This window comes from Cebidichthys violaceus, unplaced genomic scaffold (genome assembly GCF_023349555.1).
Source record: "Cebidichthys violaceus isolate CVI_PGR_0920_01 unplaced genomic scaffold, fCebVio1.0.p SCAF_19, whole genome shotgun sequence".
Classification (NCBI taxonomy): domain Eukaryota; kingdom Metazoa; phylum Chordata; class Actinopteri; order Perciformes; family Stichaeidae; genus Cebidichthys; species Cebidichthys violaceus.
In genome coordinates, this window is record NW_027176361.1 from 12,601,082 (window position 1) to 12,624,739 (window position 23,658).

The 23,658-nt window shown below is 41.5% G+C and overlaps 1 protein-coding gene and 1 long non-coding RNA gene across 5 annotated transcripts in view; both read left to right on the plus strand.

Moving 5' to 3' along the window:
* Positions 1-16,610, plus strand: part of cunh4orf54 (chromosome unknown C4orf54 homolog) — a 34,495-nt gene extending 17,885 nt beyond the window's left edge. For 2 of the 4 annotated variants that reach the window (XR_011103341.1, XR_011103342.1), the window contains one exon: positions 14,127-16,610. Coding sequence is in view for 2 of the 4 variants with exons in the window: in XM_068713720.1 (XP_068569821.1) it covers positions 5,160-9,746 (4,587 nt within the window). In the remaining 2 variants the exon portion in view is untranslated. Of the gene's footprint in view, positions 1-5,159; positions 9,767-14,126 lie in introns of those variants that run through there. The other 2 variants (XM_068713720.1, XM_068713721.1) reach the window with 2 other exon arrangements.
* A 5,401-nt stretch (positions 16,611-22,011) lies between these two features.
* On the plus strand, positions 22,012-23,521 carry LOC137874349 (uncharacterized). The gene is made up of 3 exons (XR_011103292.1): positions 22,012-22,476; positions 22,561-22,696; positions 22,806-23,521. It is a non-coding gene; the product is annotated as an uncharacterized lncRNA (long non-coding RNA).
* Positions 23,522-23,658: the final 137 nt, after the last annotated feature.

The following is a 23,658-nucleotide window of genomic DNA, read 5'->3' on the forward strand; positions in this document are numbered from 1 at the left end:
TGGACTCCAGAAGTAACTGTATCTTCTCAAGACCTGCAGTCACCAGGTCGTCTCACTAAAATAGTACTCTAAATATATCCTGTTTGTGCGGCTGGGTTTTCAGTAATTCGGCTCCAGTAAGTGCTTGGAGCAACTACCAAGGTGCTCATACTGTTTGGGCTGACAGACAGTTGGAATTTCAACCAAATCTGTGACCGAAAAACTTTTCTAGCTTCTGGTCTCATTTACAAAACTCCTATGTTTAAGCCAGGCTGAGGCTGCATTGACAGGACAGCTGGTTTCATTCCTTCACATATGACACAGATGTGAGCATTTTGTTATCAGTTTGAACAACAAGAAGGTGCTTTAATCACATTTATCTTCTACCATTTGGATTGTATGGATATACAGCTTTGAAAGACAAAGTTAAAGTGTTAAATGTTTACTAAACATTAACGTGCAATTCTTTGTATTTTAGATAATTTTATATTCACTGTGGCAGGGCTGGATTAACCTTCTTGGAGGCCCAGGGGACCCTATTAACCCCACCTTTGTACCCCTTCATTGAGCATTGTCGACATTATTCCTGGCACCAGGTTTGCTGTGTAGTAATTTAATTAATCACAAATAACATTCGGTATATGCCCCACATAAGCACAAGATAAAATTAAATTATGTACATTATCAATAGGCGGGGTTCTATCTCAACCTCTAATTCGTTCTTGACGCAACTTCTCTCCTAAAAAGTTTATCACAGGTTAAGTTTCACTTAACTCTGTTCTACACTTTTGATTCTCATCCTCCAGGTTTTTCCCCAGTACAAAATCTGTTCTCATTTCCCTGTCGCCCTCGATAGCCCTGACCCTCACCTAACCACACATCTGCCCTTCAGCCCCCAATCAGCTTTGTAGGTGTACCGGCCCACTCACTCATCCCCTTTGATCTTTACTGCAGGGGGGCGCAAACATTTCATGCCAGGGGCCATGTGATTGACTTTTTAGCACTTTGTGCTGTAAAATTTAATCTGAAGCAGGTTGATTAAATCTTACTCCTCATGGGAACAGGGATGCAGGGCCTTGCAGGGTCAGGTCAGGTGTAAGTCTTGCAGTGGAGACATCATGGGCGTCAGTCTTCTAGGACCTCAGTCTGCTGTTGCTCAGTGTTAGCAGAGGAAATGTTTCCTCAACTAAAAAGGGAAGGTCTACCAACCAATTTTTCTTTAAGGGACAGGAAAAAGATAAAAAAAAAATGTCTTGTATTGTGTTACTGTTGACATCGTCATTATATAATCAAGCGTGTGATTTTTCACAGCCATTAACCAAGTGCTGTGAGTTGCTTAGCCATAACTATACAAATTTGAATCATGCTTAAGCTGTCATGAGTGCTTGGAAAACAGAGGAAAAATGCTGTACATTCACAGATACATACAACAAAAAATGTCTTTCTATTATATAGATTTAACAAATAATTATTTGGGCTGGAGGGTTGGCATTTCCCCCAAATTTTTTACAATATCTTTCTATTTATGTCCTACTTACTTTAATAGTCTCAGATTATCACATTAACGGTCACTAATGTAATTTAAACTCGTAAGTGTTTATTGGACTACTGCTACTTTGGAAAGCCGGATAACTAATTCTATTACAATATGTTACTTGCAAGACTGATAAAAATATATCAACTTTTCACATATTTAAAGTTTTAAATTTAAAGAACCACTGACTACAGTACTGAGAGCTACACCTTCAGAATGTGTGCCCTGTTATCTCAACTTATGCGAGTTGTTGGATCAAGACTTCAAAGATACACAAAAACACAAAGTTTTTATTTTAATTGTCAAAATGATCATAATTGGCCGTCACAGTATCCCCAGAGAAAATATTGAGACACTAAGGCCATCATACACCATAACTAAAATGTGTTCAGAACAAGTTAGAGGACAGAATACCTACAGCTCTAAATCCATAGATCACATATTGTCTGCATATTTTTTTGCTGCATTACTATCAGCTCATACTGGATATGATTGGGACACTTGTTCAGCAGTCTTTGACACAAGGAGAGCAGAGTTTCCCCCAGTTAAGCTCAGGGTCATCTCTGGTTTCCCACTCAGTATCTGCCGTATTTACACTGCTGGCAGGGGGTGACAGGGAGATTTTGTTGCCTACCAACAGCAGACAGCACGACCCCCCCCATAGCCTGGTGGTGAGTTCAGGGTCCCTGGCAGCCAACCACCAGCATTCCCCGTTATTAATTTCAATTAGACTGGACTCCCTGACGCTGGCTGAGCCCTGCAGTACTGTAAGCTCAGTACTTAAATATCTACGTCTCATGCTACTGACACTGAGGTCATTCTTACTCTCATATATTGTTCTTATTGTACAGCATTTTCAATGTAGCTGGTAGCATAAATTGGGGAAATTGTAGTTAAAGCTGCACTTATCAATAGTGTTATATTAACAATGGATCATATGACTGTGTAATGTGAAAGGCGTCACATAGTGAAGAACCCATAGAGAAGTATCTCCAACTATAGAGGTTCTACTGAGCTTTTTTTTGCTTCAGTCTCACCGTTCTGATAAGACATGGCCTCCATAAAATGACACTAAAAACAAATAAAACCAAACTATATTGTCAGTTAAGTTTGGAGGGGAACCTATTTTCATATTTTCGTCCTTCAATCAGGGATCGACGGTTCGATCCCCTGCTTCGCTAGTCCATGGGCAAGACACTTAACCCTAAATTGCTCCAAATTGAATGGGTATGAATGGTTAGTTAAAGTCCTGATGGGTAGGTGACACCTTCCATGGTAGCCCCTGTCATCATGTGCACGTTGAGTGGTCGGAAGACTAGAAAGGTCTATACAAAGTACAGTCCATTTAGCATTGTATCAAGGGGGTTCATAAGCTTTACTGTATATCTCAAAGGAACTGAAAATCACCTTTAAAGCCATTATATTGTTTTTTTATTTTCTTCAGCTTCACACACACTGGGCTTTAACAAGGCATGGCCTTCAACAGACATTTTAAATTTGACTGGAAATCCCAGAGTTTCAGAAGACACAAAATATTAGGTTGAAATGTGGGGTCAATTTGTTTGTTGGTAGCTTTGTTACAGGGAATTGGTTTTAAACAATAAAGAAGGCATCTATTATATGTCATAGCCATAAAAATATGGCATCTGGGGTTTGAATATATCTTTGGTGGTAGAACAAGCAGATTGGAACAAGGAGGGGGAAGTATACATTACAGTTATGTCATTGGTCAGGTCACCTTTGTGGTGTTAGACAACGCTTAATGTTTTTCTAATTTCCTCCCCCTTTTATCTCCATTTGATGAGGGTTAGAAAACATCATATCAGTATGACGCATTCAAAGGGGCACTCTGCTAATTCCATATGTCAAAGTCATTTCAGTCATCGTGGTTAATATAATGTCTTCCATGTCTCTGGAGGAGATTTGTCAAGTCTGACAAAAGGACATCAGTTCTGCCTGGGCTTTTTTTGGTGGAGTAAAGTTTGATAGACGTTTGTTTTTGAGGCAGGGAGCGTCTCATTAGAGATGCAATAGAGTTATGAGAAGTTTAGGATCCAGCATTTTCTGAGCTTGACCTGGAGACCAGTTTCCTCCTCAACTTTATTGAAATACAATACTACATTTCCAGAGTATCCCTTTAAATGTTGTACATGTAGAAGCAATTTTGCCTCACTAAAAGAGACAGAGGGCCACCACAACCTGTGTTCCAGCTCGACCTTTAACTGAAATGGGAAAACCGTTGTGGGGAATTATACTTAACCACAGATAATTGTTATACATCGACTGCATTTTTGATTCCATTAATTAATTTCATTTTCTAAATTCATATTAAATTGTGAATAAAAACACTTTCAGTGGACAAGGGACCACATGAGGCTTCCCAGATATTTGTTCAGTCAGAGCTCTCTAAAAAACAATCAGAACCAAATCTGAAAAGAGCTTGATTGTGAATATTCCTTCATTAAATGTGACCTACTTATGCTTTGGACCCCCTGGCATCTTCCAGGGGCCCCTGGTGGTCCCTGGTCCCCAGACTGGCACACATTGACCCCCTGAGAGCTACAAACGTGCAGAGTGGCTCTCTCCTCATGGGGGTGTGTTGTTGCTGAGTTGTCACTTGAGTGTTTATCTGCCAGACAGCCTTCATCAGAGGTGTGACACAATCCTGCATACATTCCCTGCTGTCTAACATAGCTGCACTTTTCACATTTTGCCTGGGTGCCTATATTTGAGCTTGCCGGGTATATTTAAAAACAGCCAGTGAGTCATCTGTCTGCATGGAGTGGTGATTTGTTGTTCCGGCAGAGAGTCTCTTGACTTCAGCCTGTTTTCAATTTCAATCAAAAAACAATATTTCCCTCTGACATTTGGAGTTTGAAGTGGAATATAATAGAAATAATGAAGGAAAGTACAAATGCCTCAATATTAGTACAGTAAATGTACTTGGTTACTTTCCACCACTGATTACTGTTCACTATAACTTTAATTGTTAAAGTGACAGTGTGTAGGATTTAGTGGAATCTAGTGGTGATTCTTATTTTCAGGTGAAAATACTCTGATAAAAACACATTATGAATATTATACTCCATTTCTGCTATAGATCCCCCTAAATGCTACACAGTGGCCCTTTAATGTCCCTTCAGAAACATAACTGTAATCATTTAATTGATGTTTAAGTAAAGTTACTGAATTTCTGCTATAGCAGAAATTCAGTAACTTCAAATGAGTTCAAATGAGTATACTCATCAAATGAGTATACTCATTTGATGGGATTTATTACATATTTAATATTTTGTTTGGGACAACCATTTAGAATTAATGATATTGAACTCATTTGATAGGGGAGTCCTCACAGTGACCCCTAACGGTCCGCGAACCCCATCTTGTGAACCATGTGGCCTAGAGACAGTTGGTCAGTAACGTATCTGGTCCTTTTTAGATGCTCGGCTTTCGGCTTCATATCGCGGTGAACTGGAATGTCTGCAGCGCCCCCCTGTCATCAGAGTGTCTGTCTATGGCACGGAGCGTTGCGCGGAGCGTTGCGCGCAGCGCCATCTCTACCTAAAGGTCTAAAAAATCCCGGGGGGCTCCGTCTCTGCCGTTTCTTTCAGACACCAAATGTAACGTCAAACCTGCCGGTTGAGCTATGAAGACAGAGCAAAGCTGTGTGGAGACGCCGGCGACTATCCGGGATGTCCAAAACCTGCTCCAAAAACCGGCACACGGAAAAAAGGACGCCCCGGAGAAGCAAAACGAAAGCAATTACGTCGATTTGGAATTAATGCACGTGAACACAGGCGGGACAGAACCAGAGAACGACTGTGGCATTGGTGAAAGAAACCAAATGTCTGTCCTTATTAACAGCAGTGGCGCCGAACCTCTGCGCACAACGGAACCAATCCCGGAGGTGGCGATTAAAACCAATATTGAAACTAATGGTTCTGGAGTTGGGAAATATATAAAAGATGTCAAGAAGGATCCCTCTGATTCATCACACCTCCCCTTTCTTAACTCAAAGTCAGAGGTTTGCTTTAAATCTGGAGACGAAGGCGAGCGTGCCACAACGCAGCAGCCTGAGGTGTCCAAAAGAGAAGACAGCAAAAAACCTCCACGAGGTGAGGGATTACACTGTAGTGATAATTATCTGAGCGGGAGAAGTGAGTCGGATGATTATGAGGAGGAGGATGATGTTAGTTTGGTGCTTTCCGACGACTGCGTCCAGTGCGTAACGGAGGATGAGTCCCATTATATTACCACGCACGAGATCCAACTCTCGGAGCTCTCTGACCACGAGGAGGACTACGACCTCGGGGTGGGCTCCTCCACCAGCTGGGACGTCGAGGATGACAACCAGGTCTACTCTTTTGTCGATTACTCCTCATCTGACGGTGATGGGGCTGCGGGGGAGAGGGGGGTCGCCCGCCAGCCTCGCTCTCAGGGCGCAGCAGCAGTCAGCACTCTGCTTGAAAGTGATCCGAGCGACGGGGCCAAGTTCACCAGCTCAGATGAGAGTGTGTCAAAGCCCCAGCAGCAGCAACAGCAGCAGCAGCAGCGCAGTGGCAACAGTGGGGGACAGATCCACCTGTCAATCAGAACCACTTCTCGAGCTATAAATGACCCTGGCAGCATCCAAGAACAGGGGAATATCCTTTATCATGCCAGGCACTCCGGGGACGTGAGTCGCTATGTGTTTAGGGGGGTTGATGGGAAGGCAGAGACGCTGTGTGACAGTGCGAAGTGTTTCATAGCCGCACCCGGACGCTTGCACTTTGGCCGCAAATTGAGAGGGAAAGAGGTCACCGGGTATTCCAGCGGTGCGTCTAGCGCTGTCAGCGAGCTGGACGAGGCTGACAAGGAGGTGCGCAACCTGACAGCCAAAGCTTTCAAGAGTCTGGCGTATCCTTACTTTGATGCCATCAATTTCAGCACCACCAGCGAGTCCTCTGCATCAGAGCATGGGAAAGGGATAAACAGGTGGGCCACGTTTGTCGACCTGAAATATGGCAATATGAACATGTCACGGGGACTGGACCAAAGTGTGGTTTCCCATCAAAACTCAGCAGCCTCGTTTGAAATAGCCAAGAATATAGACAATAAAGGTTATCAGGGCATCGCGCTGGCGAGCAGCAAACCGCCCCCCAGCAAGATCTTCACTCTGAATGGTGACCCCCACAGCGCGTCGTCATCAAAGCAAATCGAGCTGATGGGGGAATTCAGCCAGGGCCACAGCGGAGTGATTAGACTCACGGAGACTCTAAATTTTCGTTGCAATGTAAAATCAGGAATGTCTGGGGGAGAAAGGCTCACTAAGTTTGCACAAAACGCTGCAGGATCACGTTCCACAGATGCAGTTACCAACAGTTTGCCAAGCGGCCAGAGGAGAGGGGCCAGCAAGTCGCCCTCTAAAACCATGGAAGACACGCACAAGAAAGCCGTATTCGCCTCGAGCCTGATCAAAAATGTGATTTCTAAGAAGATGCAATTCGAGCAGGAGCGCAAGATGGAACGAGGGGAGATAAGCGAGCCGCATCCGACGCCCACCCCGTGCTTCATGTATCAGGAGAGCGACTGCCACAGGGAGAAGGGGAGCAGGGAGCTGCGCAGACAGAGCTCCAAGTTTTCCGAGAGCAGCTCCGAGTATGCCGTAATGTGCGTGGATGAATTGGAGGACTTCGTGGACAGCGGCTCATGTGATACCTGGAGCGACTCTCGGAGACAAGACGCGGCTGCTCCTGCACCTCAAACTAACTTGGAACCGGTCAATGAAGCTGGGATCGCAGCTAAAAAAGGCGAGTTGGAAGCGTCTAAAAGCACGCTGCTTCGCAGCCAAAATAGCGCCTTCAGATGCTGGAAGGACGAGGAGCTAGAGTTTCAAAAGGATCATAAAAACGATAAAACTCCGGAGAAGTTGCCCTCAGCTGACGACAGAGAGGGCGAGAAGTACTCAACGGGAAGCGGCAAACTGACTAAAATGTCACATTTGTTTGTGCCAAGTATCCAACTGCTATCTGGTGACGGAGAAGCCGGACAGCAGCTGCAGAACAGGAATTATAATCCATATGGAGACGGAGGAGAGATCAAACTGCGCTCTGACAACACCACGTTAAACATCGCAGACTCCAGGAGCGCGGCAACATCTAAATCTCCGGAAATTAAAATTAACTTAAAGAGCGCCAGAGACAATAAAACGGAGCGTTTTGGTGTCTCCAAACTGCGCGCTCCTAATATAGGCTGTAATGCAGCCAGCCTCGTCAGAACGGAAGACTTGAAATGCCAGGCGCACGCTGCAGCTTTGAAGGGTGAGTCGTCAGATAAAGTGCCGCATTTCATGGTTAGAGACATTAGAGATAACAAAGGGAAGCTACAGACGCCCATTTACCAAGTGAGAGACATGCGTAAAATGGTTAAAAGTTCATATCACTTTGTCTCTTTGGATAACAACGAAAATAAATCCGACAGCCACTCAGAGCAAAATAAGCAAATGTCCTATCGGAATCCCAATTCTGTGTCCCCTATAGTGATCAAATGTCAGTCTGTGAATACAAATAGTAACGGGAAACCTCCTGGAAATCTCACCGAGTTATCTGAACAGGAGCCGTTTGACACAAACAGGTTGTCTCCAGAGGGCGCTAAAAATGCTCAGCTGCAAAGGGCAGCAGGGATAGCACCCATAGGTGACTCCAATGATTCCTCAGATGAGGTCATTGGTTTGAGAATTGAAAGCAGAGCGGCTTCAATGAAGCAGGAAAAAATATTGGATGTCACAGATAAGAAACCAGAGTCAAAGATTGCGAACCAGGGGGCTTTGGAAAAACTCCAGGCTGCAGTGAAAACCATGGAGCAGCTGTATAAATTTGAAAAAAATGAATGGAAAAGGAAGAATGAGCCCCATCTCCTGACAGACAGCCACGTGCTCTCACTGATAGTCAGTGAGGAGCATGGAGGACTTGAGGAGGACGGTGGGAGAGCGTCCAGCATGGACAGGACAGCCAGAAGAGACTCTTATCCCAACAATGACAAGACGCCACCAGCACTGGCGGCGTCCTCTGGCACTAACAGCCTGCTGCGACGAGAGGACAAAGACCTCCCCATGGTCTTCCAGACTCCCGGCAGCCGTGAGGACAGGCTGGTTGAGAGGTCAATGCAAACCGCGGGGAACAGAAACATGTTCAGCCTCAGCTCTAGCCTCAAGCCCCAGCCAAACGCCATCACTCAAACACCTTTCAGCACCAAAAGCTTCGTCCCTAAGTCCCCAAAATTGCCTGTGTCCTTAAGAGTCAGCCGGACAAAGCCAAGTGGAAATGAAGGAGCCGAATCAAAGGAGGTTGAGCGGTCCACGCAGGAGCTCTTTCGCGCCTCAGCTGACAACGAGAACTACCTAACCATTCCGGTAAAGTCTCATTCCAGCAGCATCAAACAAGCCTCATCTGCTGAAAAAACATCAGTGTACACATTTACCACCCAGACACAACCAACCACTCCTTCAAGACACCTGGGATCTGGCGCCAGAGGCTTTGAAGACCACAACCAGTCCCCTAAATGCTCCAGCACTGTGATGGACACACACTCACCTGAGATCCCTCCTGCTACCATCTACCACTCTTTGCCAATAGGCATGTCCACCAATCAGCCGCAGGTGTACTGCTTCTCTCCGGCGATCACCCCAGCTCCCACCCTGGACCCCTTCCAGGCCACCCAGAGGAAGATGCTTCTGGATCCCACCACTGGAAACTATTACCTGGTGGACACTCCTGTGCAGCCGGCCACCAAGCGCCTCTTTGACCCCGAAACAGGCCAGTATGTGGACGTGCCCATGCCGCAACCTCCCATGACCCCGGTGCCCATGCCGATCTCACCTTTGGCCCTCAGTCCAGGAGCATATGGACACACCTACATGATCTACCCAGGCTTCATGCCGACCCCGTCCATGATCCCAGCCCGGACGCTGGTGCAGTCGCAGATGTCGGTGCAGTCAGAGACGGAGGGCGGAGGGAAAGCCCTGTCACAGCAGGCTGAGGGCATGTACATGGAGAGTCCCTTCTACATGGCTCCTGGAAAGTCTCCTCATATGGCCTACGGGTCTCAACAGCAGATGGTCGCAAACAGGCCGCCGCAAGGCTTCTCTAGCATCAAGCAGCCGGTCATCAGCATCACCTCCCAGCAGGGGCCGCGGATCATCGCTCCGCCCTCGTTCGATGGGACCACCATGAGCTTTGTGGTGGAGCACAGATGAATGGCAGCTTAACTGGGCAGGTGAGTAGTTCTGACTGTTTAGCTTGTGTATGTACAGTATCAGGTTTGAGTAGACCTGAGTGAACCAGGATGCTGTATTGTGTCATGTATATAGAATTACTTTATGATTTGTTTGTAATATTAATAAAAAAAACTAGATAGATAACTTATAGATAACCTTTTCTTAGAATATATTAAAATCTGAATTTGCTTTAATTTAATGGTGACAATCATGCATTATTTTGTCTTCATCAAATCTGGATATGATGCACAAATGAACAAATCTCTACACATGTTGTGTTGTTTTTTTCTGCTTTTGATATCCAAGGCTGAGAAACTACTTGTGTAATAACAATCACAATAGTTCTAATGTGTCTTCTCATTCTAATAGATAGCACTATTACTTTAGATTGTTAGTTCATTCTTGATCTTGGAAACAGCTGAAACCCTTATTTTATATTTGTGGCCTAATGGGACTCTTCACTGATACATTTTTGCTCTAATGCCACACAAGAGTGAGACTTGAGCAGCCGTTTCCTGCTGGCCAGGTCCCCCTTCAGTCTGTCAAAGCATCAAGTGCCATTCTGGAGTAACCTTAAAGCAGAAATGAAAGCTGCTGATACACTCTCTACTGCTTGACATGTTCAATTTGTTCAGATTCGCTGTACCTCTGTACATTTTACAAGATTAATTTGTATTTCTAATTATAACAGTTTAGTTCTAGTTGATCAAAGTTTTAATGAAAAAGCTATGGAGGCCCACATGTTCAAAATGACTAAATAATTAAGACATTATCAAATAAACAGTTATGAATACAGACAATACACTGTAAATAATATAGCCATGAAACTGAAAATCCAATACTTATTAAAGCTCACTATTATTAGATGTTTATTTCACGTCATATTATTCAATTTGAGCAGTTTTTATATTCTTTTTCCAAAGTCAGTTTTTATTTGACAACACTAGTTTTCCCGCCAAAACTTTGATGAGAGCAAGATGAGGAAGCTTAACTTGTATTGAGACCTAAGGTGTTCAAAATTAAATAAATACAGTCGAAATAATAATAATAATCAATCCTAAAAGAGATTCAAGACATACTCAGCTCATGATTGCCTGTTATTCAGATCTTGCTATCACATAATGTCTCTTTGTCTCTTGATCGAAACATAAAGACTTTTTGGTTCTCTCTGGCTTCATGAAATAAAAGCAAACTTTGGAAAAAGGACATTTTAAATAAAATCTACTAGATCTTATTAATTCTTATTCTTATTAATTTAATTGTAAATAACACATTTCAAAGTCAAAGTTGTAAAAACTGACATGATAAAGAACATTGTAAACATTAAAGATAAAAAATGCAAGTGCAAATCACTTGCAGTAAACTCTGTAATTTGGAAAAGTTGCAGGATTAAATAACATTTTATAACAGCAATCTGTTCTAAAAATGTATTATTTTATAGTTTCATTGTAAGTCTTCAAATGGTTATTAATTTCCCAATGTCTTATTTATTCATTCTGAACACTGTGTGTCTCCATAGGCCCTCATATAACCTCAAGAAAGCCTGTAAGTACATAATGGATTGCTGGCACACTCTCTATGTGACAATTTAACATCTCCCCTAAATACAGGTTAGTCGGTCTATTTATGAATTTTCTAGTATCATGTCAGTTGGAAAAGGGCATTAAGAATGTAACCGATCATGTGCTAGGATTCAACATGCATGCAACAGGAGAAGACACCATGTGATTGTAAAGTTTACTACTGAGCACCTCAGCGGGCGTTCGCTCTCACAAGCTGTGAACTCTGATACCGCAGCAGTGATACAGAGGATTATATTGATATAAGATTATTCATGGGCAAGGTGTTTGAATGTGTATGGTGGCCATAGTGTGTGCAGGAGTGAAAGGTCGGGCGATAGCAGGTATTTGTTATGCGTAAACTCACACCGCTTCAGCTGCTGCTGGACATCAACAGGCTGCATGGCAGCTCAGAGTCAGCCGGCTTTTTATAGGACCAGTCATTTAAAGACAGAGAGAGTGAGAAGCCAGGTTCACGTGGCCTCTGATCAGCAATTACATAAACACAACATGCAACATAGCAGCAAAACATTTGGAGTTCCCCTTGTCATCTGAGAGAGCCACATACTGGAGGGTTCAGTTGTGTTTATAAAGGAAACTGATAGCTTGTAGTCTAATAGTCTAGAGCACATGTATCAAACTCAAGGCCCGCGGGCGGAATCCGGACCGCCAGATCATCTTATGTGGCCCGCGAATCCGCCAGCAAAAAAGTAAAAAAAAAAAAAAAAATATCCCTATGGTCGAAATTATGAGATATAATTTTCTCATAATTTCTACTTTCTAAGATACTTAAACACAACAGTCATAGAAGCAGCTCTTTGGCTTAGGTTAATCTACATTTGACATATAAATGGATTGTGAGTACATTGAAGAACTGAAATACTTCAATTGCTTGCTGTTTCAAATTGGATTGTATTGATAAACGCAACCTTGAAAGGATTTTAAGCAAGAAGCAGCTCTGGCGTAGAAAGAATAAAACCGATGTGGCTGAGGTGGCCACCTTCATTGAACAGCAACTGGAAACATCTGGTCAGTGTCATGGTTACAGATGGATGCACCAAAAGTGCCATGGGGATATTTTTATTATCAAGTCCAACTTTTCATCTTTTTTTGTAATTCTTTTTTTGCTGCCAGAGCCAAGTGTGCTAAATTTAGCCTCCAAGAAAAACATAAAATTGTTATAATAAGTTATAATAACAGAAATATGCTTAAATATATTTTTACATTTATATAACTGCATGTACAGTATTTTTACACTTGAATAAACAATAATCAAATGCAGAGACCGTTATTTAACAATATATTAGGGAGTAGTTCCATTTATACAGTCTTAGAGTTACAACCGGCCCTCTGAGGGCGACCATGATGCTGATGTGGCCTGAGATGAAAATGAGTTTGACGCCCCTGGTCTAGAGGCTGGAGAAATAAATGGGCTTTTGAGTGGAAGGTAGTTTAAATCCTACAAACTGGATGCAAAACTGTGTGAGGAGAAGGTCAATGAACAATGTTCATGGACTATGTAACAACTGTTGCCTTTGAGTGTGGAAAGACACCCAAGTGCAATCAGCTGAAGTCAGCAGGACCCCTTTTAAGCTCCAGGGTCTAACAAGTTTTGTTTCAAGGGTTTCCAAGGAATCCAAAACAGAATTGGGTTAAAGCTTGACTTTGCTGTCATTTTGCTTACTTAAAGCAAACAATGCCTCTGTGGAGCATATGAGAGAGTCAGTATGAGGCAGTTGTTTTGGGATACCTTAGGGGGCAGACTGACATACAGGGGGAAATGAATTGTTGTGCAGGTTTTTTTCCTAATACCCAAATATATCAAAGTTCAATAATGTCAAAACAATGTTGGCATTGATTAGTCTGCAAAATCTGAGAGTGCACATCAGTGGCCTCAAAAATTCCTTTGGTTTATGACCAAATACCTGCAGAACTAATGACATCAAATGCTAACATGCTAAACTAAAATGGTGAACATAGTAAATGTTACACCTGCTTAATGTTGTGAGTATGTTAAACTGCTGACTTTAGCATTAATCTAAATACTACTGTTGAAAGCTGTTCACATCTTCAATTCTTTCACTGGTTCAAATGGGTCTGCAAGCAATTTCTCAAAGTTGTTGAGGAATACAACACATTTGACAGATTGCAGTCTGTTTTTTATTTACTTTTCCTTGACGTAACAAATAGCATCTTATTACAATCCAATTGTAGTGAAAAACTACATCTTAGTTCTGGATTTAAGCACTGCATTTGATACCATGGTTCATAATATTCTGTGAGATTCTCTGAAGAAGTGGGTTGGAATAACTGAAAAAGAACTTAAATGGTGTTTTTCCTACATATCGAATCGATTGTATGGTTGTGCACCTCTGCCCTGTGGAGTTCCTCAAGGGTCATTTCTGGGACCTGTTTTATTTTCTGTTTCCATGCTCCATTAGGGTGAATTATCCCTAAATTAGTCTGTGTTTCTTGTCATTCCTATGCTGATGATGTCCAGCTTCATGTATTTGTTCAACATGAGGAACTTTCAAACCATTTGGCCTTTTACATAATTGTCTTAAAGGAATAAACACCCACAAAATGACCATTTGTATATCAATTTGATATAGTTCTGTATATAAATATATAGTTCTTGGTGGGAAAGACCTAGATGGGAAAATGTGACCCTACCATCCTATTGTGCACAAATGAAACATTTTACATGTGGAAATTCATGGTAATTAATGCAAATAAATAATAACTAGTATTTAAGCTGATTATGTGTTCGTACAAACTTAGTGTCTGTTTTGTTTTCTAGGTTCCCAACAGGGCTGAACTCTGAGTGAATGCTTGGCTGCTCTGACTTTGGGTCTCTTCGTTGTGCTACTTTAGTTTTTCGCTGGAGGTGATGGATCAGGGCCATTTTATAATATGGCTTATTTCTCTCCAGTTTCACCTTTTCTAATTTGTACAAGATGTGTATGAATATGTATTTTTTGTTTTATAAAACCACATTGTAAAAAAATTGAAAGACTTCATTTGTAGCCTTGTATTGCATTGAGTTTGCTAGCACAGTTATCAATCACCCCCTAAAATAATCTGGGAATTGTCAGATTATGTAGTTTATGTAATTTTGTAATTTATCTCATTTTACAACACATCTTTTATGATGACTAAATTTAGCATTATATCTATATCAGCTTACATTTTCTTACCATCTCTTATGTGTTGGATTTTATGCAGTGTCTATTGCTTTAAAATGCACAAAAGTCAGCATTTAATATTATGTTTTATTATTACTTTTTAGTCAACATGTATTTCTACGTGTATCACTGTTTAGCAATTTAGTATTTTGACACTGACTTACTGTTTTGTACTTAAAATGGTTTAGACTGTGGATCTGCTGGCCAGTCCAACCTTTCCTTTTGAATCAACTGTTTGCTACTTTATTGTCTTTTTGCGAGGACACTAAAAAACCCAGTTGAACCCAACATCAAGCATTGTTTTATAATAACTGCTGTAACAATGATGATATTGTTATAAAAGAATACCACCTCATTTGTGAAAAGATCATAGTGATGTTTGTTAGAAGTCTTAAGAAATCTCAAAGAAGTGAAAGATATTGTATTTTATTGAAGTGAATGTTTAAATTTGAATTACGATGTTTGCTGCTTTCTGAGCTGGTGAAATGTTTTAATGTAGAAAATGCTAAATCATGGTCACTGTTTTGGATGTAAGCTCCATCGCTGTCCAGACCGCACCCTTTCAGCTTATTATTACTGCTCAGAACATATTGTACATTCTGAAAGGAAAAAGTCTAAATTAAAGGTGGCTCAGTTTCCCAACGTACAAAAACATTCTGACTTGCTTTTACTGGTAGATCATTTCTTATAGTTGCTGAAGTATATGTCAGAAAAAACTAAAATATTGTTAAACATATTGAGTGCATTAATTAATACAGCAAGCAAATAGATTCATAATTAACAATCTGAGTGGCTGGATTGATAATGTGCAAAAAAAAACTGTGAGGCGAAACTAAATTCCAGTAGTGCTCAGTCATATGGACCTCTGACCTTCAGAATAAAAGTGGATTAGATTTGAGGTAAAGTTACTTGTTATTTACAGTATGTTGTTATTGTTGTTATGATACTGTTATTTACAATATGCTCACTAAATAAAAAGCATAAATGCATAATCAGCCTTAGGAAAACATAACACTATAATGTGTGTCCTCTTGTATGCTGCATATGAGTGACCATGAGCCACTCAGAAAGTATAAATTACACACTGAATAAGTCCTGTTTGAGTAGTAATAAGTAATTTATATAAAGTAGAATCCAGGCTTGTTTTTAACAAATGATAATTCCCTACTTTTATTCTGAATATCAGATGCATATTCCTGAACTTGTAATTAAAGATCTCCCCTAAACCACGTACTCGGTTTAGTTTAGCACTCTGTTTGTACTGTTTATCAATCGGTTCCCTTGGTTTACTTAATCTGTGTACCCTCATTTTCAATACTGAAGGCAAAAATCATATCTCAACACCAAGACAAATAAAACCAAACTTATCTTAACTTATCTTAATTCAATGTAATGTTTTAGTGTTCCAAAACTACGTACATTTTAGAAAGAATCACAAATAATTTACTTACTTTAATTTACCTTCAATATTTTTTCATCCATCTAGAATTCACTGGCCTCTTCAAGCCAAAAGGTCACACTGGTGGGGTTATCATTTATTCATTGCCTTGTTTTGGGGTTGTTGCAGCACTTTGCAAGTCATATTTTAGCAGGGTTTTTTTAATGTGCATTAAATGAAGAGCTTGTTTTTCCTTGCAAGAGAGGAAAAGTACAGTGTGTTGTATAGAGAAATTAATAAAAGTGAACATACTTTTTTTCACAGGTCTCGAGGAAAAGCAGATGTTCTGATGCATCTCAGATTCAAAGCCTTGCACAAAGACACTCAAATAGGGTGGGGCTTTGAAACGATGAACTTTCTGGACAGACAGTATGTGTTGTGAAGGAAAAAGAAAGTAGAGAAAAAGTTAGGAAGTTTGTGACTTTTGGAATGAGGGGACTTTTAATTTGGAATTAAATGTTAAACCCATAGCAGGGAATGGTGGGTTAAGATGTTGAAATGAAACGATGAAAACTCTGATCCAACTTGAAAGTAATTGTCAAATGAAGGCAATGTTTAAATTTGTAATTTTGATGAGTTTTTTAAATGTAAAGTGTCATTTCAAAACGGTCAAGAATACCGCGACGGATGATTCATCAGATACTAATGTGAAAATGTAATAAACATGAAAGCCTTTTGCAGACCTCTCATTTTTGTTTTTTTACCTGTTGATTGTTATGTGAATATGTGATCTACTGCATGAAGGCACATTAAGTAAAAATTAATTTAGTTAGTTTCCCCCTTTTCAAAGTAATACCAATGAATTTATAAAAGTAAAATGTATGTGGTAGAGCACAGGCTTTTACTTTCTGTGTCCCCTAAAGTGACAGTTTATTGTTGGAGCAGCTGAAAACAGCACAGAACTGAAGGATGTCTTCTGTCAAAACTGGACTAAGTTTCATTGAGTATGTTTGTTGGCTCATCCCTATTTTGGTCATATTCAGGGTTGTTATGTTTATATGCTCAAACACAAAAAAGGGATCCTTCAGAAACTCAATCATAACCGGGATACTCAAGTCCTTACAGTTTACTGTAAATTATGTTAGAACCTTTATTCTTCTGGCATTTGATGACTATAGTTTCAACATATAACTGGTTTTACTGGATCTGTTGGATGGGTTTCTTAACTTAAAAAGTGGAATCCTTTAGATACTGTACCTTTAAGTGTAATACAATGGTTTATAGGTAAGCTGCCACAATCGTTGCTTCCATCCTGGATTTGTCTGGAGTCCGAGTGGCACAGAAGTAGGCCTACTGGGCTCAGGAGCTGCTGTTCATCAAGACTTATTTCCCGGTGAAACCACACCGTTGGTGTAGAGATTAGCTATTATCCCCTGCTTCCAGCCATGCTAATCCAGGCTAATCACGCCCTAACTCTTGCTCCAGGCCTATCAATTTATTCATCTCAGTCTTAGAAATAAAGCAAAGAAGTGTATTTCCAAATATGTTGAACTATACCTTTAAGACACGTATTAGCTGGTCTGGAAATGGAATGAGCACTTTCTGGAGGCAGACATGATGTGATATGTTACGAAGTCCAATCCGTCCTGTTGAGGAGTCTCCTCATTTGCTTTCAGCCACAATTGACCAAAAAAAAACTTAGAGTTGCCATTCAGCACTGACAATTTACCGCTGTGTTTACAAGGCTGTAAACTGGCTTAGCAGTGATGATGTTGGAATGTGTGCTAAAGCAGTCGGTGTTAAAGGCTTCTCTGCTGGCTGTGGGCGCATATAGAAACTGGATTAGGAGGGGATGCAGGTGAATTTATCGCCCGATTTTTGTTGGGCCAACTGAATTTAAATCTGGTAAAGTACAATCTTGATAATCCTCATGTGAATGTACAGTGCCATGAGTTTTAACAAGTGTGTAATAAACTACATTAAACGGTCGTATAACATTAAAGGCCACTTGTGAAAGTACAAAACAGCATAGAAGACAAGTTAACCTGCTGGTTAACAAGGCATCGTTGCTCAGTGGACAATGATGTGTACATGTTCATGTTCATAAGGTCTGTAAACTACAAGTAGCCTACAGGGCGGATCTAACAAGCTGTAACTGTTCCTTTAACTTCCTGTTTATTGTTTAAAGGCGGCTGAAAACTCTCCGACTTCAACGCCCGCTGCTGCTACCTCCTGCTCTCATCTCGAATGAGACTAACGTTTGATCCTAAAGTAGATGTAGAGGAACTTAATAGGTGGATGCATTATGTGGTACAAGCGGCCGAAATGGGTTTCCTCAGGAGGGTGGCGGGCATCTCCCTTAGAGATAGGGTGAGAAGTTCGGTCATCCGTGAGGGACTCGGAGTAGAGCCGCTGCTCCTTTGCGTGGAAAGGAGCCAGTCGAGGTGGTTTCGGGCATCTGGTAAGGATGCCACCTAGGCGCCTCCCTAGGGAGGTGTTCCAGGCACGACCAGCTGGGATGAGACCCCGAGGGAGGCCCAGGACCAGGTGGAGGGACTATATCTCCAAACTGGCCTGGGAGCACCTCGGGATCCCCCAGTCAGAGCTGGCTGATGTGGCACGGGAAAGGGAAGTTTGGGGTCCCCTGCTGGAGCAGTTGCCCCCGCGACCCGATCTCGGATAAGCGGGTGAAGATGAGAGATGAAATTATGTGGCAATATTGATATTTTTCTTGCCAGGATTAGAATCCCCCTGTTATTTCAGCCAAGATTAATGTTACAGATGTGATAGGTAGGCTTTTGACCAAGTGATGTCACTATCTCAGTGTTAATATGTGCTGGTAAAACCATTTGACTCGTAGGTCTTTAAGACAAAGTTAAAGGGTGAATGCTATATTCCACCTCTACTCCTCCCAAGTCAGAAATATATAGAAACTCCTATCTCTCTAAAATATTTGAAATTCCATAGATAGCAGCCCTCAAAGTGTATTTGGAATAAGACGACCGTCAAACAATTAAATGACCAGAAAGACTCAACAGGACTGAATAATTTAGTATAAACATGAACCAGAACAACGAAACACACATGTAGCCTACTTGTAATTGACTGATTAAAGAATTACACACAAGTCAAACGTTTTTAGACGTAGGAAACTAAACAAGATAACCTAAACATTGAAAATAAACAAATTTAATAATTTAATCTTGTTTGCTGTTTTCTTTTAGTGTAGACCGTGGTTAGAGCAATTCGGGCTCGGGAGCACATCCATGGTTCAGAAGGAGTTTCTGGTTGCCTTCCCTCACCACCGGGCTTCAGTGTGTAATTACCCGCCGCCAGTAACTGCATGAAGACCAGGGTCGAGCTTGTATGTAGGTAGATTATGGTCAGGCAGTCAGCTACAGGGGCACTCTCGTATTGCTGGTTGGGCCATAGTCTGTGGTTTGTGCACCAGTAGCCTTCACTATTCGTTGCATTGATTTCACAGTCACTTGAGTATGGAGAGTGTTGAGAACTTATTTGCTTCGCCCTCAGTTTTTAGATCTGTGCACTAAAGAGCAAATACTGAAAATAGCCAAATATTTTGATATTATTATTATTATTGACATTAAACTTCTAAAAGAGAGCATGAAGGCCATTTAAAAATCAATTTTAGTTGAAAAGAAGGTTTTGACTGAAGACACATCAGCTGGCCTGAAAACAGTTTAATGTGTATGTTGGTGGCAGAGGGACACCTGTAGTAGTTTACACTGACCACGACCCACTGACCTTCCTAAACTCGTTGCAGTCATCCAACCACAGGTTGATCAGGCGGTTACTCTTTTTGCACTTTTACTGATATTTGTTATGTAAAGGAGGCCGACAACGTCGTGGCGGACGCGTTGTTCAGGGCTCCCCAGTAATGAGGTTTTCCTTGATTTTCCTCTTGTCTTTTCCATAACCTCTTACATTGCTTTCAAGGTGCACCGGTTGCTGGGGTGGGAGCTTGGTGCAAGGGATGTTAGACCGCTGGAGAAGGTCACCGGTTCACCTCAGATGCTTTTGAACATTTGGTAAAGTCTATTGGTTTCTGGGATTCAGCCAATTGTCTTGTTTTGGGGTTATTGGTTAAATGCATTGTATAGTATAGTTATAGTTATGATATTTTGGTGCTGGGATTCCCTTCAGGACCCAGCTCTTATGGAGGGGGGTGTGACGGTCCTCTATAGCTTGTTTACGTGTATATGTTTGTTTCTCTTTAATGCATCAGGTACCTGGAGGTGTGGATCGGCCTCGTTGGAGGCACCTGGGCCTGGTGCTCTCCTCCTATGAAGCTCCGCCTCTCTGGCCTGCGAGATTTATACAACCTGTTTCTCACGACCCACACTCAGCACTCATGCAGACACACACCTACGCCACTGATCTGACTGATAAGCACGTCCCATCCTTTTCCGAGTCGTTTTGGGGTTCATTGTCATCAACTTTATTTCAATAAATTGCTGATTATTTGCCTTCAGGCTGCATCTCCCTCTCTTTCGTCATGGCTTCAGAGCCAGGTGGCCACAAAGATACAGTGTTGAAAATTTGTTTCTCTATTTTCCAACTACCTGCTTGCAGTGTTAACGAGAATGTCAGAGCTCAAGACATTGACGTTGAACAATTTTGACACTAAGACAGACTTGAACTGAGAACATAGAATATCAGGCTCGTTCAAGACGAGCCAGTCCTGCTGAATCGGTCAACGGCGATCACCGCACAGTGCATGCCGGTTAGATTTGTGTCTGACTTGATCCCGACTTGCTCTGACGTCATGAACACGTGGGCAACAATAACCTCACGAGAGCGAGGCGTCTGCAGTTTTTAGAGCCAGAAGCCACAGTTGCTCTCCTCCTACTGCATGACCCAGGGCATGATGGGAAACGCCTGACTGTCGCCAGATCAAAGAGCTGATTGGCTCTTAAATTTGACAACAAACACCACGTTTTGAAGAAAATCCTATTTTTCTGTGTAATTGTAATATTGAATACTCGGTTTTTGGCTATCAGTCTTATGTTCTGCGACGAAGGTTTAATCTAAAAACATATTTTGTGTGGTGGATAATAATAAAGCTTATTCATACAACACATAAGTAGTAATAATACTACGGCAAAGCGTGTGATAGGTGTATGTGTGTGTATGTGTGTTAGGAGGGGCTTGTGCATCACTGGAACTACGTCACTCGTTATGGGCCGTGTTATGGGCCGTGTTAGTTGACAGGTATTGTATATATATACACTTTAACCACTTTGTCGCTGGATCTTTTTTTTGGGCTGGACTCCAACTCACTTGGCTCACTATCAAGCATGCCGTGACACGGATATATGGATCAGACTCCTGCCTGCAGTGTTGTAGGCATGTCTACAGACATTAAAGCTAACGTTGCAGTTGTGGATGCTCCTCAGCACAAGAGGCGGAAAACGGGTGGCCTTACTTCAGAGAAGTCCGCGGTGTTAGAGATAGTGACCGAGGGTGTCAATGGGTATGTTTACACAGTGAGATATGAGGATGGGAAAGTGACATTTGGTGCTTGTATCTGCACGTGTGTGGATTTAGAGGACGGTGGTGTTGAGGATTGGAGTGGGAGTGGGTGCATGTCTGTAAAAGACTCAAAACAGTTTTGTTCTGTTGTCTGCGCGGACCCTGATCAGTCTGGTATTCCAGAGTGGATTTATGTGTCTCAATGGGTCAGTGTTACAGGCCCTAAAATGCACCACCTGGCCAATCGATTTTTCAGATTGGCAGACAATTTCGTTTTTATGAATGAATGTGAAGACTGCGAGAGCATGATTGCTGCCAGAGGCCACAGAGAGTGCAAAAAGCAGCCATACCCTCTCACAAATGAAGAATTTGACATGTGGTTTTAAATAGTTTTCTTTATCCAGTGGTGTGACTGGCAGACTATGCAAAAGGTGTTTAGCAAAATTGACGAGACAATCAAAAGAGACAGAGTCACCATGTCTTATGGTGATGTTGGAAAACGCCTTGTTTTCGACAATATATCCAGCGGTACTCAACCTCAATACCTTTTCTGTGAGTTCAGACTGACATGTGTTGATGGCATTGAGTCTTCAGACTGTTTTTTATTAGATGGTACGCCATCTGATTATTCTAGGTTAAACATTACTATACACAATTCAGACAAGTTGTTTGTGTAAATGTAACTATTGTCAGAAAAATGTGTTGTGTCTTTAAAGAAATGTTTTCAGGAAGCAGGGAGGACTCAAGGGATGGAATGTCACGTTCCCAAAGCAATGGAGGCAAAGAGACCATGATAACTGGGGCATTTTTGTGTGCTCAGTTAACATGTAAAGTTGTAACATTAGCTTTTTCTCACACACACACACACACACACACACACACACACACACACACACACACACACACACACACACACATACAATGCGAAAAATACAAGTTTTGTTATGTGACTTTATTATGATATTATTCCAAAAAAGGCAGCTGAGAATGAGGCAAAAAAACGAGAGGTCAACAACGAAGATCTCCCCCTCAACCAGTGTCGACCTCTAAGGAGACACCATGCCTCTGAGATGATCAAAGGCCTTAGTATTGAGGTCAGACATATTCAACTTTGTGCTTAAATAAAATGTTTAGTCATAGTGAATTTACACATGGTAATGTTTTTTTCCTTACCAAAGGATTTCCCAATCACCAAAGAAGAGCTACAAAAACAGGATGAGGAGGAGGCCAGAATCTTGCTTCAGGAAATAAATAAAAATAGACTAACTGTCATTGCGTGGCCTGCGCCTTTCAGCGAGGACCAGGCACAAAGAGGTATTGGAGAAGTTGCAATCACAAATCTGAAAAGAGAATCTTTCATGGCTTCACAGTTGTAAGGCTATAACAACATAATAAACTTAAACTGTTTTAATCACTCTCTTAGAACATTTCACAGTGAAGTGAAAAGATTTTCTTGGTTGGCGTGGGCTGTGGAGTGTGGATCCACTTTGACGACCAAGGACCAAGGACCAAGGACGGGAGGACGCAGTACGGTCATTCTGCAATTGGAACAGCAGCTTACTTGATGACGTGATGATGTCTTTCTTCACAAACGCACACGCATACATATAAAAAGCCAGTGGCAGTTGGGGTTGTGGAAGGTTGTTGTGAATGTACAGTGAATTAATTAAGAAAGAAGAGCACCAAAAGTATATATTAGACATATAACATATAACACTGACAAAATATTGTATAAACAATGGATCAGATCCGGATTGCGGTTACGGTCGGTAATCTGTATCGAGAAGCTGAAGAGGAAGCTGCCCAACTCAAGAGGTAAATCCATCAAACAAGTGCCAAGATGGAGGAGGATGGAGAGGAGACGTGCCATATTAGCGTGTCTCTCTTGCTTTGTAAGTCTGTCTTAACATTACGCTTTTTGTTAACCATTATTCTTCTCTGTAACCTGTCCTCTCACTTTTATGTAGACTTGACAGTTTACTTTGTACGCCCAAAGAAAGACTAATACAGTTTAATATTGTATATAGTATTGATTTAATGTTTGAGGGAGTTGTTCATTTTGTTGAATGTCAGCTGTAGTTTCTGCTGCTGTTGGACTGTACTGGGTTATACTGAGAGGTGTATCTAATGATTAGTCTATCCTCTTTCATATTAGATGGAAGAAACACCTCAAACACAGATTACATAAAAAATACCTTTACATTATAACATTGCTGATGTATTTTATTGCAGGGCTGTTGTACTATTAATATATTATCTATCTAGGTTAGCTTTAT